We start from the raw sequence: 19,257 nt of genomic DNA on the forward strand, positions 1-19,257 counted from the left end.
ATAGTCTACAATAGGTCACTGATCCTTGCAAAGCTTTTTCAACTGACTACAAATGTGGCCACTACCAAAGTTTGGTGGATGATAAATGTTTATTATGGGATAAAAGAATAATATGGGATCAATTTATATTGGAATGGAGGAAAATATGTCAAAGTGAAATTTGTTGGTGTTCTGCTTCAGATCTGCTATATGGGCACCCTGGCACCAACAAATCCTAGAGTACTTTGCAGTGCAAATGGCTGACCAAGATTCCTGGTCAGTGGTGCTTTTATCTCCAGTCCTGCTTAATACATACATTTAATAGTAGGGTTGCCTTTTTATCAGTGATTTGGAGATCTTAAGATTTTGTGCATTAGATCCGGGGCAGTATGGATGCCCTGGAAGTTATTTGTCCATATGTTTCCTGCCAACAGTTTAGGCTTAAAAAAGAAACATGCCAAAATGTTTTATGAAGACACCAATTAAGTATAAATTAGTCACTTTATGTTTAGACCTATGTCCAAGCATTGTATGATTCTTTTACCTGTGATGGCTCTTGTTACAGGTTATTGGTTCAATATAACGGCAGGCTGGCAAATGTCTCAGAGAGACATGTCTTTAAACTATTACCACCTGCCTTATCTGCCTTCCTTTGTGACCAAGTAGATCAAGCACTTGTGTAGCTAAGGCTTGTCCTTTCAATTCTTTGGAAAATAAAACTACTGCTGTTTACTTGTCTTTATGCAGCTAATCAGAAATGTGTCAGAGAATTATCTGTCTAGACACTGGCCGTCAACTCCCATCACATGTAATGGGACAAGGCACCACTCAGTATAATTATTTATTTTGTGTATATTGCCAAATGTAAATGTATATATTGTTATCACCATTTGTTTTTGAAGAATATATTTGACATCACTGGCCAAAAAAAAAAGTTCTTTGTTTTTTGTTCTTTTCTTTTCAACTAATATGTTAGAACTCCTTGCCAATTTTGCTTACCATGACTCTGATATAAACTTTCCCAGTAATTCTGTAGCTGGCCATTGTGTTTTTAGCTCAAGTCAATCTAATTGCTTGGGATGGGTTTTCACCATAATTTTTCATCATCATTTTTGTTTGAATAAGTGTGTTTGTCTTTTGTTTGGAGTAATGTGACAGTCTAACTATGTTCTAGACAAACTTAATATAGAGCTGGGTAAACAGTGTTGCGGATTACCCATTAGTGTATGGGCCTGGCCAGTCAGAGAGATCTTGATAGCGGCTAATGAGGATACTAGCAGCGCTGAGGATAACTGCCATAAACCCAAATGTAACAGTGAATGCAATGCTTGCACATCTGTAACCTGCCCCTGTACCAGGGGAGCCTTGCAGTTCCTCTTTATGGTCTTTTAGCAGTACAAAGTTGAAGGGTTGGCACAGTGTGCCGTGACCCTTCACCATTACAAATTATGTTATCTGACAAAACAGATCATATGATCAAATCGGGGAAAAGAAACATATGGAGAAACATTGTTTTGGAGGCAGAAAAGTGGTCCAAAATTTGTTACCTGTTTATAGGTAGCAGTGCCACTGATTAACAACAAACATACATGCTGAGCTGCACTGAGCAGGGGTGTCTTAAAGGCTCCAGTCTTCAAGGCCACATACAAGCCAGGATTTTTGTAAAACAATATCTTCCTTTACACTTTTTTACATCTGTCTGATAAATACTACAAATGTGTGCAGATCCCGGCTTTTGTGTAATGAAATTGTCCACCTTTCCTAGAAAGGTTTGATTTTGCTTCCAGCTGCCAGGAACATGAACACAACTTTGATGTTTGGTGTGTTCTGTGTGTTCTGTGTGGCGAACCAGGATCCAAAGCCTCAGCTTCCTAAATGCTTCCCTTTTGTTTTTGAAAAAGTTGAGCAACAATTTAAAGAGAATGTATTCATGACAAAGTTCTACTATAAAGTATGTGTAATGTGTATGTCAAGGTTTGCTATAGATACAACAGGGAAGTAAACATTTTTTTTTTACTAAAATCTGTCTCTTGGTAAAGCTGAAGATTTACCAAGTGATGGAAAGTTCTTTGAAAATCAGGTAAAAGGTAAAACCTCAAATGGGCTTTAATTTTGTATTAGTATTTCAAAGCCTAGGAAATGTGTGCCTTGACATACACTTTAAGGGCTAAAGGAATAATTCAAAATGGATATCCCTTTTATGATAATGGCAAATATTGATTGCCAACCTCTAACAACAGCCAACATGAAGGGAATACATTTGATCTCATAAGGCATCTGAGTCCAAAATCATAGAGAGGTAGTTTTTTGGTATTAAACATGTTTAATTCAACATCAAATGAGTGCTATACAAAGTTAAACTATCACACTCCAAAAGGTATGGTTAAAAGTATATTTCCATCTGCTAGGAAAAACATTAGTCCATTAGGGGAATAGAATAGATATATCTCAATTTCTAACGCATTTTGCTATATTTGTCCTCTTAAGATTAGAACAAGACAAGTAAAATCAGATATTCCAAGAATGTTTAGGATGTTCAGTGGAAAACGTGACCTAAGGTGTCAAAAGAACCCTGGTTACTGGTTTTAGTCTCAGGTGCCTATGGGTTCAAATGTATTCTCTTTTAGGAGTTAACTGACTTGAATCCTAACTTCATCATGCATTAAGGGAAGCTGTGCTGTGTGATTTTTACATTATTGTGAAGCAGGTCAAAATATAATATTGGCAAATCCTGTACCGTACTAAAGATTGCTTCAGACTTTTCAGTACAACTGTAGATTTGAATTGCAGTTAGTCAGAATACAGTGGGCACATGAAATGCTTATACAGAAAGTCCCCGGGTTACATACGAGATAGGGACTGTAGGTTTGTTTTTAAGTTAAATTTGTATGTAAGACGGAACAGGTACAATATTTTAATAGAAGCAGTTAGGGCCGATGTTTGTCTCAACATATTAGGCAGTGAGGTGTCAGTTACTGTATAAAATCCTTACTGTGAGTTAGTAACAAACAAAGCAAAAAAAAAAACTTTATGGAGCCTAGACATTTATTAACTTCTGGAGCAAGCTGAAACAGCTGCAGAGTTTCTTTGTCATTAAAGAGTTGCAAGATGTTACAGATCAGCTCCATTCTTAAAATCACCCACAACCTCAGCTGTGTTTAGCAAAAGATTTCTTATGCAAGTCATGCAAACCGCCCCCCTCCAAGACTCCATCCTGAGCAAGCAAGGAAGGCCCGTTTGTATCTAGGAGGCGTTTGTATGTCAGATGTCCTCCACTCAGGCTACCTGTATTGATTTTTCTGCAGAATTCACAGCAGATAGCTTGTCATTGTACAATTTAAGAGATTAGGAACTTTACCTGTTTCTGACTTTAAGTGGTTGCATGATTGCTCTGAAACCCAATGCAGATGTATTAGGCCAGACAGCTAGATTTTATATAGAGGCTAGCAATGGCAACCACATATTACTGCACTAAGTGGTATACTTTTACATATCTACATGAATACCAGAATATAAATCTTCAACCCTAGAAGATTTTGTGTAAATATTTCCTGCAACATTGAATCTCTGCTGAGAGGTTTCATCTGACTCATTGGTCATTGTGAGGACAGGTACAGTTACTTTAAAACCTACAATAGTACTTGAATATCTTGAGTGTTTTATATTTATATACTATAGATAGGTATGAAATATCTCTAAATGCTAATTCTTCTACTGGAAAAATTGTCCATCCTTATTATTCTAACTATCGACTAGCTTGTGGATTGCATCCTCTTGGTGTATTTGCAGGAAGCAACTTGGTGATGCAGGTACTGTGTTTATCCCCAATTCCACCTCAGTGTTTGAACATTTCTGAGACTGGTTATTTTACCAATATTTAGTCCTAAGTGGTCACCAAGCAGCAGAATGTCAGTGAACAATTACCAAATAAATTCTCTTTCGACTTGTTTAGAAACCTTGGGTGGCATTACAGGGTACCTTTTAATAAGTTCAAGGAACTATAGAGCACATTTAAAGAGTCCGTCGCTTGTCTATTAGGAGCAAACTATTTAAAAAGTTCTTATAATGCTTTAAAAAGCATTATAATATGTATAGATTGGCCAGCTCCCATCCTCAGCACTCACCTGGGGACTTGTCAGGCAGTGAGGTCCCAAATACAGCTCTGCATACTGAGCTCACACAAAAATGTCAGATAAATACAGATGCTCATCTGTATGTTTTATCTTTATATATGTGGTAGCCTGCTAAAAAAATTCAGGTAATTAGCTGAATATTGATTTCACAAAACAACAACACATACATAAATCTATTTTTATCTTTTTTTCAAGGCAAATTCATTTTTTGTGATTCTATATAATGGGAGGAATCTCATATTTTTCCCCAGATGGCCCATCAATTTTCCCCAAATGGCCCATCCATATAGGTTAAATAGAAAGGAAGAAAACTCCTAAGTGAGTTTAAAAGAAGAGATGGCTTTTGAGGACCACAGTTTACTACAAAATAGTGATTTTACTTGCTATTCCTCCATACAATTAGTGACACATTCATTGGGACATAAGAACCATGAATATAACAATAATGGTAAGTCCATGAGTAAAGCAGTTGAGTCTCATCTCTTGACATATTTCACATAGGCTTCTACAGGGGAGTTTTGTACAGAGATTCACCATTCATATAGGCAGTACTATGGAGATGTTGGGGTTCTCCATGAATATCAAAAAATGGCGATGTCCTGCAGTGTGGGAATGTTTACTTGGCTTAATAGTGCTCTGTATGGTGGCAGATTGACTGGGAGTTATCTGCAGCAGAGGTTAAGGACCCTTGCTTGTCCTGCTCCTGGCTGTTGCTTATAATATAGAGTTTTATCCAGATCTAGGAATTGATCTAATCTGATAAACAAATAAGAGAAGTGTAAATTAACAGTACAAATGCTTGAACCCTAAACAAGTTTAGAGCAATCACAAGGAATACTAATTATGAGAACAGCAAATGTCATATTTGATTTCTTTAAAGGGTCAGTCATGTTGGGTTTTATTTTTATGATCAAATGTTGTTGCAGTATTTATTTTTAAACTATAGTATTCGCTTGGGCTACTTTCTTGTGAGTGAATAGTCTGCTGTATTGGATGAAACAAAAACATTTGCACAGGAGAGGAAATACCCTAAGACTATTTGATCTTTTTTAAGGAAGATTTGTCTTCCTTAGAATTCACATTGATTTTAACTTGAAGGGTTTATCAATCCCAATGAATCTAAACCAGGCATGTTCACATGAGTAAGATATTTTGCTTTCAGGGCCTCCACCTGCTAAAGGATTTTGATTATTTAGTTCATTTTGTATAGAGAATGGAAAAAAGTATGCAAAAGGCAAGGAAAATCTCCAGAAGGACATGAACAGTGAGAAAGATATGAGATGGCTTACCATTAAATTAATGAAATCATATAGGCATCCAGGCACTAACTACGTCAATCAGGTTGGCTGAGTTTGCAAAAGTATTCAAACTCCTATTGTTCGGCCTGTTTTGATGCATTACAACCTGGAATGAAATCTGGTTCTTGAGGGGTTAGCATCATTTGGTTTACACAACATGTCTATCCATTAGAAGGTGCAAAATATTTTTTACTGTGACAAAATAATTAAGATATAAAAACAGAAGTATTGAGTGTGCATAGGTACAGTATATACCCCCTCAAATCATACCTTCTGCTGCAATTACAGCTACAATTATCTTTTATTATTTCTCTATTAACTTAGCACACCACATAGCCATTGTGATATTTGCTTATACCGTATGGAACTGCTTCAACTCCTTCAAGTTAGATGGGTTGTGTTAAACTACTAAAATGTTCTGGTCATTACCTCAGATTATCAGATTGAGACCAGGGCTTCGACTAGGACATTCTAAGAAGTGTACATGTTTCTTTTTAAACCATTTCAGTTTAGCAGTATATTTAGGGTCATTTTTCCTTCAATCCTGACCAGTTTTCCTGTGCCTGGCATTAAACATTTTATTTTCCTTTGACCTATGATCCTTTGACCTGACCTGACCTCTGATCTATCAAAACAAGCAAACATTAAAAAAATATGTTTAAATAGAATAAGTGATTTTATGAAGTTTCTCAGAGGAAAGCTTTCCTAACCCTTGAGAGCCACTGTAAGCCAACTGCGCACACCAAATAACAACTGCATTTTGTCTTTCCTAATAAATTCAGTGCATGAAATGTCCTAAATTTTCATTCAATGTGTGTGCATACAAGTACACTATATACAGAGAGAGAAGCACAGACAGACAGATGAAGTTTGTGTTAAATGACTTGAATAAGCTTTTCCACTTGTCTGTACTGCATTAGTCCAATAGATGATAGGAATAGACATCTGAGATGGTGTTACAGTTTTTAACAAATTCCATCATAGAGTGGTGCCGAGAGAGATAGCAGCTGATGCTTTACTAAAACTGAGAGCACTTAGGATCTGCTTGCCATCAGGTCCAATCACTCTTGTGTGGATTTTTTGTAGCATAATGGATAAATTAAATATGTATTTTAATGTACTCAGGTCTGTCTCTTCTGCTCTGTGATAATTAACTATGACATTTGCTCTCACTATAAATTCACTTAGTTCTTAATTTAAATGCACCTCCAAACCCTGTCAAATGTGCTTCATTACACTGTACTGTCTTAATAGAAAAGAAAGCATAAACAACGAATTTCACTTTCTTTGAGTTTCTGTATTTTAAGCTGCCTAAAAGTTCTGCAATCCTGCAATATTGATCACTTGTACAAGGAGCACATTTGTGAAAGCTGACATGTCATATTTGGGCCTGAAGAGAAGTAGAATATTATAGTTTAGGCATAGGTACACATATATGCAGCTGCATAGTGGGGTCAGGCAATGGGCTGAATTAGTTCGCTGCTGCATGACAGAGCAGTTTCAGAAGTTTCAGCAGCAGAACAGTTCTTGTAGTACTGCTTGTTGCAAATCAGTGCACCATAGGGCAGCCGGCACAGTGTGTTGGGGCTCAGATCAGAATGAGCATCATCACAGAGCACCAATGCTTGTTTTATCACTACACAGATGTTTACCCAGCCCTACAGTTTTGAAGATTTGTTCCCTAATTATACACCAGTGGAATTGTCAATTGTAGGGTACACCTGTGCAATGACCATGGACCGTTTTAACATATTCTTAAGAAACACTATTTCTGGCTTCTCTAGCTGTGTGTACTGTAGAGTAAATTATCCTCAAAAAATAAAGTTTTAATATATTTTCATCTAATTTATAAATAGTATCTACTGTGTGCATGTAATAATGCATAGTGCATTGAAATGCCATTTAGTGTAACAACAAATGTTAAAGAGCACTTTAACCCAGCACAATAGTGGTATTGTACATAGACTGAGCACAGGAGTACTAGTATATACATTTTTAGGTTCAGTTTGGAAGAGGGAAATATGGGATAAAAATATTTTTATATACATTTTATTGCATTATGATATATATCCTGATATATAGTTCTTAAATTCCCAAAATGCATTTACTTTTTTAACAGTAAAGTTGATTTGTATATTTTCTTTAAATTTTCTCTGGCACTTCACCGGAGCCTAGATTTGTTACACTTGAAACTTTATCCCCCCTTTCATGGTGCCTTCCTTTTGACATCCGCATCCTTTACATTCATCAGAAATACTTGTCAAGAAATACGTCATCCCAACTGACCTAGAGCCACCCACCCCGGACATACAAACTCTGGAGCAGTGATTGTAAACCTATGCATCAAAGTTAATTTACATATGAAGCGGAAACTGAACACTTTAATGATACAGTGAAGCTGTGTCTACTTTATTAATCAAATTATGTACAATAAAATCAGAGGCTCACAGCCTTACATAAGCACCTTCTTACTTGTTTGTTAAGCTACGTACACACTTCCAATTATTATCGTTGGAAAACGAACGACGAACGATCCTGCACGATATATACGAACGATCGTATAGCACCGATCCTGCACATAGAGATAACGACACCATCGTTCGTAGATATTGTACACACAATAGATACGATCGTTTAAGCGATAGAGGAACTATGTGCACGACAGGAAAGTGAACGAACGTTCGTTCATTACGCATGCTCTGAACATGGACGATCAACGAACGACCGTACACACGAACGATGTTCAACGATCGTCGTCCAATCCGATCCGCCGGTCCGGTCGTTCGTTTCCAACGAGTTTCCTCGTTCGTCGGCGTCGTTGGTTACTTTTTTACGAACGATTTTTTGCCCAATCGATCGTTCGTCGTTCGATTGGAACGATAAAAATTGGAAGTGTGTACGCACCTTAAAGATTCTAAAGTTAAATGCCAGTTCATACACTGACTTTTTTCCTACTACAGCACATTGTACAGGTGTTTTATACCTGCTGCTTTGCTTCAAACACCTGTTTGCTTGGTGAATCAATTGCATTAGTTCACTTCATGGGAACAGAAGGCACATAAGCAGAAGAATTTGAATGTTCAACATGCATGGAAAACTAGGACCCCAGTAATATTTGTCATTCTGCTGTCCCAAGAATTATTAGTTGAGTGTATGTGTATGTTTTGAGATTTAACCAGTATTCAATAATACACAATGATTAAGGAGATAGTAATGAAATGTCCCTATTAATATAATGTTGTGAATGTAAACTACTTTAGTACAGTATGTATGGAGCCACAATGGAGTTAACATACATGACGGCTCTACAACATTTATAAATGTACAGACACAGGATGAAAAGGTAACCCTACCTAATAGAACTTAGGCTGGGTACACACGTGCAATAATTGTTGTTGGAAAGGGGCTTTCACAATCCATTTAAACAACAAAAGACTGCACGATGCATGAACAAGCGTTGTACATACAGCATCGTTGCTCTATGGAGGGTGGAAAAGAACGATAGAGCGGCACCCCACTGCGCGCTCTCCCTTATACTTTCCATTGTTTGATCGATCGGACGAGAATCATCTGACGAGTACATAGCCTTACTATCTATGGCATGGGGAAGATAGCGTGCAAAGGGAAAGAGAACGTTGGCTTAGAGTGAAAGAAGGATGGGTAGGCAAGTTTGAATAGGCGGGTTTTGAAGGGAATTCTAGAAAATTCTAGGGCTACCGGACATACTGTACATGCTCTGCAGACATGTCACCATCAGCAAATCTGGAGCAACAGTGGAGTTTGTGTTGAAATTGCCATGTACAGTCTCCATTAGTAACTTGTTTAATAGGGTGACGGCTAAGGACCACATTGGGAAATACTATATGTTTAATGACATTGATTAATGAAATTATTTTTACATGTTAAAGCTAATGTGAGATTTATTATTAAGATTACATTTACTTTACAAGGCTAGGGTCCTTTTGAGCAATAGTCATATCATAAATTAAAAGTGAACTTGCATCACTTTGTAAAAGTACAAATATAATCTACTTAGGCAATTCTCAGAATAGCCAGAGGTGCTACTTATAATCTTCACAAAATATCCAACTTCATGGAAATAAACGCAAGTATACTTTATCAATGTAACAATCAGACAGATGGAAAAAAATCACTGCGCTAAATAAATGCCTGGCTGCAGAAACTTCTTTCACAGCTTTAATGTCATTGTTATACTATTGAATCAAACTAGGACAGATATGATATCATTTTCTAGCTATATTGCAGAAATAAATACCTGGCAGATCGAATGAATGTGTTGTGAAGACACTGTCACATGACATCTAGCTACGTGTATCACAAGGTATCAGGTTGTTATTACACTCATCATAGAAGCACATCTAAAGACAGGTATAAATCTGAAGGTTTCTGTAAATACTGCATTTTAGATGGCAAATCATTTCTTGAGAAACATAATCTGTGATACAGTTTAAATTGACTCCAACCTAATACTTTTTTTACAATGCAAAACGGGATAATGAGAAAATAAATTACAATACTGGGTGCTGTTCATTGATGTCAACTTCTTGGTGCAGGCTTTATAAAGCTAATGTTGGGGATTTACCCCCCATGCCCACCCTCACCAATCTAGCAGCTCACATGGACTAACTTCACTACAAGTAATCATTGGGTGGCCCTAGTAGCAACTCCACTGCTTTGCTGCAGGGGAACAACAGGTCACAACCTTCAGGGTGACCTTACCAGAAAGTGGAATAGACACGTGCTTCAGCATAACAACACCAGCTAGACAACCGGACATTACAGTTCTAGCAGATGTGACATGGTCAGATTCCAGGAAAAAGTCAGGACAGGTAACAGGCAGAATACAAAGGACAAGTAAGTGCACTCTTCATTAGGTAGTCAGTTTAAGGACACAGTACCACCCACCAATCTTTACCCATTTCGGTAATATTTAATTTGCAAAAGCCCTATGTTTCAAAAACAATTGACAAATTTTTCCCTTTTATTTTTCTATATCAATTTGTGCATCTAGGTACTCCTGATCTTATATATTCTCTTTCAACTATTTTCTGTCTACATGCACTCACTCCAGCAGATTTTTATTTTATAAATTCTTGATGGACATCCTGTTAGTGAGCAAAGTAGACTGTGACTACATAATGTGTACATTTTGCTGCTTGTCTCCATCAGGGGTCCAAGTGACAGGGTGACAATGCAGTAGACAGTTGTCACCCTAAAATAAAAAGAAATTGCCATGAAGATTCTTCTTAAGGCACTGTCACGTGTGATTATTTCAATGAGTGCTACAGATTTAAAATATTGAAAACGGCTTTCCAAATGACATAAGCAAAGGAAAGCATAGCTGAAATTTTAGTTACTGGGTTCAGATACTTTAACAATTTTTTTGCACCATTAGTCCAAGTGAATTATCAGCAGATCCAGAAGGGTAATAGAATTAAAATAGAAAAATATAAAAATCAATGTAATGTCAAATCATCCACATCAACAATATGGCCTGAGAACAGCCTAGGCAAGCTCTGGGGCTCAAAACAAATCAGCAACCCATCTGTTTAGTATTTCATGACAAAGTTTTGCTTTATTTAACAGAATGGTTAATTTAATTAGCCGGGAGTTTTGATTCCCCATTCATGTTGCAGTTAGAAGTTCAACAGCTGTGAAAAAAAGTTTGCTTGGCACGTTAGATCATCTAATAAAACAATTACAACTTAAATGCCTTTTACCAGCTGCATCTAGTGGCATTGCCCTTGAGTACAATAGCAAATGCTACCACAGAGAGTGGCCAATATATTTGCTATAAAATATCTATGCCTACAGTAATTATTATGAAAGGGAAAAAAAGATATTCTGCTAAACAGATTAACATTGCTAGTTACATTTTTATCACCCATTTGAGCCTAAGCAGTTTTCGTCCTCTTTTAAAATTTTCAGTCGATGCCAAGAATATATCTTGATTTTCCCATCTCGGAATAGCTAAAGGGTATTGGATTTTGGCCAGGTTTCTATTATCAGTCTGGTCCTGCCTGTTAGATAGTGCTTTGCAATTGAATAAAGTGTGTTTTATTTGGAATCTTAGTGTTTCCAAAACATCCAATGGAGTTTACAGAGCTACAAAGAATAGGCAGATAATAGCAAACCAATAACTTTTGTAACCGTAATATTGCACAGCGTTTGATACATTCACTTTGGATCATAGAAGAGTTGATTGGTCCTTGTAACACATCAAACCTTGACTGTTTTTTTTTTTTTTTCAGTTTTTTAGCAGAACTTTGAAGGAGATGATAAGAAAATAATGTTGAGATGTAACTTAGATTGTGTTTTGCTTAAGAAAAACGAATATCCTTTCCCACCATCATAATAGAATTGTAATTGTTTTCTGTATCAAAGTTGTTGTTGTCAAAAATCAATATTAGATTTTCCTCTCCAGAAAACCCACCTAGACAAAACATTACTCCAAATTTAGGTTCGGTAATATGAAGACTATGTGTTTAATCCAATTGTGATTTTCTGACTTATAAAATGAGTTTTTATCACAAAGTAAAATAGTACTACTTAGCTGTTGTGGCAATAGAAACTAGAAAATAGTAAAACTATAATTATGCTAAGAGCCGCATGTATATTCTATTAGTGTAATTACAATGAGCTTTTTGATACCTGTTAAAAAAGTAACCATGTAAGCATGTGATATAATCTATCTGGGTAAGCTCCAACAGAGGAACCTAACTAGGGTGGAGAGGCAGCATGTATTGGTGAGCATACCTGGCAGTGGTAGGCACTATGACAAAATTAATAAAAGCAGCAGTCTTTCAAAATTATTCTGTGCTCAGACTTTGGCCATCAAAATATTTGAAAATTCCTAAAGTAAAGAAACAAAATCCACCCTTAACCTCTGTAGCTGCTTTTACTGTGATGTTATATCCTCTTAAAGATCTAGGAAATTTTATTCATATATTGCTTACAAAATTTCATGTTTTACTCCTGTGCCTAAAACCTGATACCAACATATGATTTTCAGAAACCAATATATGATACTGTGATCTAACAACATTCACTTCCTTTTATTTAGAAATACCAACCAGCATGGCCATGACTGATGTGCTTCAAGACAATGCAGAATTTACAGCTATGGAAGAAGAAAAAGCTTCAATATATATGGCTCCTCTTTCAAGTCACCTCGATTCCATCAAAGAGAAAGATTACTTTATGTTGCAGGACAAACAACCTGAAAAAGATGATCAACATGGCGCCAGTGTACAGAAAACAGCATCTGATGAGACATACAATGAACTACCTATGATGCCTCCTTTTAGCAGTGATCAAGTTCCCCCCACAATGCGGAATGACATCAGTGAACACACAGCTCTCATCTATGCGGAACAAAGCCAGTTGCGAAAAACAATGTCCAGGAAGTTAAATGTCCTAAATGGCCACGTGAAAGATATTAATAAATCTCTGAAACAGATTATGGCTTCAGAGAAGTCAAGCACTGAACTTCTTATGCAGCAGAATGCAATTTTAGAAAAAATTGCTTCTAACCTACTGTTAATGTCCCAGCACCATCAGCAATCCGCACAAATGTTCGTAAGCGTCATACAACAAGGCATTCAACTCTTTAGTGCCTCCAAAGATGCGACCTTCCCCAGCAGAACTTGTGGAAGTGAGGCATCTACTCCTCTGAGAAATGAACACGTGACTGCAGGTCCAAGTCCACCCAAGGCATTTGCTCGCATTCATGGTGGCAGAGTAAACAGGCCCAGCCGGTCTCTTAATCCTGTTGAGCCATCAGTTATTCTAGGCCATGGAAAACGATAGTATCATGTTATACAAAAATAAATGCGTAAATTTGGAAGAACTAGGACAAAAAGTTCTCATACTTCATACAACAAACCATAGTGTTATTGCTTTGAAAACTTTGTTACTTTTAGTTTGCACAACTGTCTTTACCTAGAAGAAAAAAAAATCAAGGGTTTGATTGTTTTCCATGTCTTATTTCTAGGTCTCTTTATAAAATAATTTTCACAGGAATTTTTTTACATTGCTATGCATATGTATTAAAAGTGTTTTAGATATTAAAAGGTATATTTTTCTACTATGTATTGAATAAAATGTCTAGCAGTATTAGACATAATCTTTAAGCTGTTCTCTTTTAAAAGCCCAGAAAGATACCACTTGCCAACGTTTATTAGGACTAAGATATTGGACTTTCACACGTTCTTGGGTATTAGGTGGTCATATGCTTGGAGATCACTGCAGGGACTTGATAATGCCAATGGACTAACCTGAAACCACTTTCTCTTTTAAATAAAGGGAACTATGAAAACGTTTAAACTTTACTGCTGTAGTTGGAATTGCTTTTTCCCCTCCTTTAACCCCATTGCTCCAGAATGTTTGCTGTATCATGAAAACCACAAATTTCCTTCATATACAGTAGTGGTCTTCGAGGTTGCTAGAATGGTTTCAACATTGGAACAGACCCTGCAATGTCCTGCGCTTGAGCTTCCAAGAAATATGGTACGTTATTTTGGTAAAGTTTTTTCAATTCACCAAGTATTTTGGTGACCTTACACAGTACATGCATGTAATGATGTCTGTGTTGATAATAATAATATAGTAAAAATCTGTACTTTTACCCATTTTTGCATTCCTTCTGTGGGTGGTAGCACATTATAGAAATAATTAAATATATCGGTTTGTCTGTCTATCAATCTGTCTATCTATCTTTCAATCTATAATTTTGTCAGCATCCCTGGAGAATGCTTAATATATACAGTGAGGTACTCAAGTACTGTTTTAAATATTTCTTTACATAAATGCTGAACTTCAGTCTTACCTTCAATGTTCTACAGATTCTCTCATGTACTTAAACAGCTTTACAGTATTCTGGGAGCTTCTCATTGTGTTTATTAGAAGTTGCTGCAAGTTAGTGCCTTCTAATTTTCAGGCTGGAAGATGTCTGGTATCAACTAGATTTTTCCTTACCAGCTTTACTGCCCTAGCCAAACACTTTTCAGTTATTAGATTTCAGTTCTCTCGGACATCGAGGCTTAGCATTGCATGTGGGTGTTACCACCTCATCGTATTTTCAGTAAGCTATGCACAGCACCCCACTGACTCCCACCACCAGCCATGGGCTGCCTGTGCTACAAGGTCCCTGGTAATGTCTCTGGGATAAAAACAATAACATTTTATTACAAAAATTAATTAGCATGTTGAGGTGGGGGATGTGGCGGAGGAACCAGAAAAGGCAAAATATAGGCAGAACAAACTAAAGCTTTAACAAAATTGTTTTACTGCCATGTTTCTACTTTGAAATTTTTGTGACTATACAAACCACTCATGGACTGCTGTATGTTCCTTTGGCATGTATTAATGTGCTTGTTGACTGGCTTACCTGCCTGCTGGAACCATATTCCATCTTTTGGAGTAATACCCTTAAGGGCTTTTTGGTAACATTGCAAATCTCTCTCTGGACCATCACCATGGTCTATCTGTTTTGCTTTATAAACGAAGCTCAGTACCCAAGGTCAAAACAGGGAAACATTGTTCTACTTTCTGCAGGGTACCTGTACATTCCATGATAATCAGTCAACTAAAGGGAAAAATCTGTGCTTTTATGTCAAATGTGTTTTTACATACTGTCTATAAAATGCTGTCTTTTGGTCAAAATAATGTTTGTATAACTTTTTGTATACATTCACAATGATAATGTATTCCTATTAAAATGTCAAATTAATATTTTGTCAATACAAGGCAAAAAGGAGGCGGATGTATCAGTATATCATGCCAATAAAAGGCACAGTTGTAGAGCAAAAACAGACACTTTACTTTTTATCCATGTGAATTAAAATGAAATATTGTATTGCAAGTGCTCACAATGTAATTAGTTTTTTTATTGTAGTAAGTATTAGCATTAGTAAATTAAAGACATTCTTTTTGATATTTTAGCTTTTTACATGTATTTTGCTTTGTTTTTTTGTTTTAAGTAAACTGTTCTACAATTTTTAAACAATATAGATGTTAGAACTCCACATTGTAGATAGGTATCTAATTGTTTTTCACACTTGATGTATGCTATACTTTGCTGAATAAAATTATATACCCACAGTTGCTTGCTGCCTAATGGTATGAGACAATTGAGCTACATAAATGCCATTGAACAAAGTAGTTTCACATTACCCCAGGTTATGTATTTCAAACATTTATTAAGTCTAAAAAAGTTGTACATTTTTAATTATTGCTTAATGATACAAAAACTAGTAATAGCAAGTTTTTTTCATTCTAAATGTAAGATTCTAACAAAACCAAAATACAGTATTTTGATCTTCTAGGAATATGTAATTTGCAAACCTCAAGGCACTTCAATGTGCTGAAACAAGTTTCCATTTTTGGGTGGAATATAAAAGGAGCTTTTTTTGGATGTAGTTGTACGCAAAAGTTTACATTCCCTGGTAGATTTTGCAAGATGTGCACTGTTCCTTAAGGAAAATGATCAGGCAAACATAATTCATTTTCTTTTAATAGGATAAAAAAAAATGTACAGCAAAACAAAGCAATAGAGAAAATGAAATAGTTCTTGTGTAAAAAGTTTACATACTTTTATTTCTTAGCACTCTGTAGGGCCCCTTGAGCATGGGTGATGAAATGTAGGCTTTTGTGATAGTTGTGGAGAAGTCTCTTGATTTTCTCAGGTAGTAAAACTGGTGCTGCCCATTTTTCTTGGTGAAGAGCGTCCAGCTCCTGGAAAATCTTACGATTGTTTTGCATAAAATGCACGTTGAGATCTTCCCAAGCTTCAAGATTGGTGACCAAAGTTGTACACCAATATTTACTTGTTTTTTTATTTTCATGCTGCATTCATTTTGGCTTTAATTTTCAATAAGTTTCATGTGGTGCAGTAGCTTACACACATCAGAATCAGGCATGTTTTACAAACAGACAATATTTCTCAAATTCTTCCAGTATTTGTAAACTTTTGAGCACAACTGTATATTAGTTGCTGGCCATGGAGCAAATATACATGGGCATACAGAAGTTAAATTTTTTTCATTTTTTAAAAATGTCCATGAATACAGTAGTCCAGTTTGCATAATTTCAATTTTAATCCGAATTTATCTAGGACAAATATTTTAGTTTTAAAAAACAGAAAATGGTAAAGCCCACTCCGCTGTGCAAGCACAACATGACTATGTTGAAAACCCCAAAAATGAATCCCAAACCGTCTGCTTAGAAACTGAAAAAAAATCCACTCTTTTTTACTACTAGGAGCTCATTACCATATTCGCGCCGGTCACCATGGCTACATTCTCTACTAAAAGTTACTTAATAGTAAAAAAAAAAAAAATTGTCCTTGGCCCAACATTTTAGTATAATATTATTATTAAACAGTATTTATATAGCGCCAACATATTGGGAAGTGCTGTACATTAAATAAAGGTTGCAAATGACGTACCCTGACCCGAAAAGCTTACATTCTAAGAGAGAAAGCCCCTTTGCGGGACAGCTAGTGATATGACTATGGACTTTGTAAAGCGCTGTGTAATATTAATAATAAGAGCGCATACACCACATGCATATAATAGAAAAAAATAAAATAATAAAAATTCACACTAGACTCCCACATTATTTTCACCTACCCTTATATATATACAGTAAATAAAAATTCAAAGACTGTAAATATTTTAGACTTTATATTTGTTAATATTAAACTTTGGACTATTGTTTGTCACAGTAAACACATGGGGGTCTTTTTTTCTAAAACAGGGATCTGACATTTCCTCATACATTCCCTGTGGGGAATAAATTACTGTCATTGAAGCACTTGGACCTGAAAGATTCCCCCAAAGGAATGTTTGAGGGAATATTTTATACTCTGTTTTATAAATAGAGCCCATAGATGTCACAATAATATGTGTTGTAGCATGTGTGTTATGGGGGTGGGGGTTGGGAGTCACAAACTAGGCTATAGTGCTGACCTGTAGATAACAGAGAGGATCGTGGGACTTCGCTATGTGGAAGAGTGAGGATACTAATAAAGCTGGCAGTGCCTCCACCCAGGACATGGTCTCTGTTAGGAGAGGGGCTCCTTTCCTGTGACATTAACCAGAATTATTAATAGTAATATAAAACAGCACCCGAGCAACACTACACCCAGCATACAACATTAACCATTGCAGCTAAATGAACACACAGGTTGGAGTATTTGTAAGCTTTATATCTCAAAACGGTAATAACAATATTTACAATCCATAAACATCAATGAGTACACATAGCACAGATATACCCGGGTATATATAGAGTCTATAACCACAAATACCACCAGTTATGATCAGTGTCAGGATGAGTTGCAGAGGCCTCTGGAGTTGATTGTAGCAAAGATGTCCTGATGGGATGATCCTGAAAGGAGCAGCAAGGAGATCCTCCAACTGACAATTGGGCTGTGTATGCTGTAATCCTGGATTGTGGGGATGCAGGCAAAATCTCTGGAACAATCTCTCTGCACTACCACTTAGACCCTAGTAATCACACTAATCTGCAATGCAACCAGACCTCTGCTACCTATGGGCCATCGGATGCCTAACCTATGCTAGATGTAACTAGACAGATCAGATAACTGAAAGGGCAGAGCTAATAGATATTTGTGTATGTAACTGATACACTGACAGTAGGGATTTCCCAAAGTGATCTCTGATAACAGATATCACATATAACCCATTAATACAGAGGGAAATAATATAATACTGCACACAACAGTATACCAAACACAGCAGTCAGTGTGTTCTGGAAGGGATGCAGGCACCTACCCTGGTGGGGTTTCTAAGGCAACTATCAGGGGCAGAAAACACTTCAACAACTTTATTTGCAATTTACAAAGTTACAACTCAGCTAGCTGATAGAAAAAGGCAATCCCCTACAGTGTAAATATGTTTTAGCTACAGATAAAAAAGATGAAAAACTATCCAACCCAACCAATCAGTAATTACCTTTAAACCGACTATATTGAAATGAAATAAGGTAAGAAAAAAAACAATAATATTACAAAATATTAATAAAACACATAAAGTAAAATCAGAGATTTATTCACCATGAATGTGAACAGCTTACACTGAAGTTTAGTTGCTGTCTTTTTTTTCTGCATAAATAATCCAATAACTGTATATGTACCTAGAAAGAAATTCCTTCTTCAAGTTTCACTTTATTAGCACAGCTAGAGGCATGGTTACACCAAGAATGTATTCTAGCTTTTAAACATGTCTCTGGTGTTGTGTGGCTAACTTAGGTGGCATTAGGTGTACAGATATCTCTAGATCATGGGACAAGCTTTTTGAGTGTTTGGGCCAGCATAATCTTACCCAATGGTGATAGCATCGTAAGCAATAATACAAAAACAGGACTGATAAGAGAAATGGAATCACTAATTTTCTTAGATTGGTTGAAAAACAATTTTTTGTTGCTACTCCCCCAGGTTCTGTTTATATCTACAGGTGATCACAGATGCCCAGATTATTATTAGACAATAACTTTTGGAACTCCATAAAGAAGTATATAGTATTTGTGTTCTACGTCAATATATTGAGTGTTAACATTTCACAAGACAAATAAACATTATTTAATTGGGATATATTTTATTTGAACTAATCTCCCTTGAGTAAATATTACTTTGGCATAGAATCCTTCTTAATTCTGGGGTTTGTCATCATTGGCTGCATTTTGTTTTTTCTGCTTTGACAACAACATAATTATAAAATAGCACAGCTGGAGACTGGATTTCACAATATTACCTAGTTCACTGAGGCTGGGATATAAAAGTGTTCCAAGTAAACATTCTATGG

At 36.2% G+C, this 19,257-nt stretch overlaps 1 protein-coding gene across 2 annotated transcripts in view; it reads left to right on the forward strand.

The window, feature by feature from the left end:
- SEMA6A (semaphorin 6A) overlaps window positions 1-15,532 on the forward strand; it is a 144,484-nt gene extending 128,952 nt beyond the window's left edge. For both annotated transcript variants that reach the window (XM_072416056.1, XM_072416057.1), the window contains one exon: window positions 12,495-15,532. In XM_072416056.1, coding sequence (XP_072272157.1) covers window positions 12,495-13,240 — 746 coding nt within the window. In that variant the 3' untranslated portion in view covers window positions 13,241-15,532. The remainder of the gene's footprint in view (window positions 1-12,494) is intronic.
- The last annotated feature ends 3,725 nt before the right edge of the window (window positions 15,533-19,257 follow it).

Source organism: Pyxicephalus adspersus, chromosome 6 (assembly GCF_032062135.1).
Source record: "Pyxicephalus adspersus chromosome 6, UCB_Pads_2.0, whole genome shotgun sequence".
Taxonomy (NCBI): domain Eukaryota; kingdom Metazoa; phylum Chordata; class Amphibia; order Anura; family Pyxicephalidae; genus Pyxicephalus; species Pyxicephalus adspersus.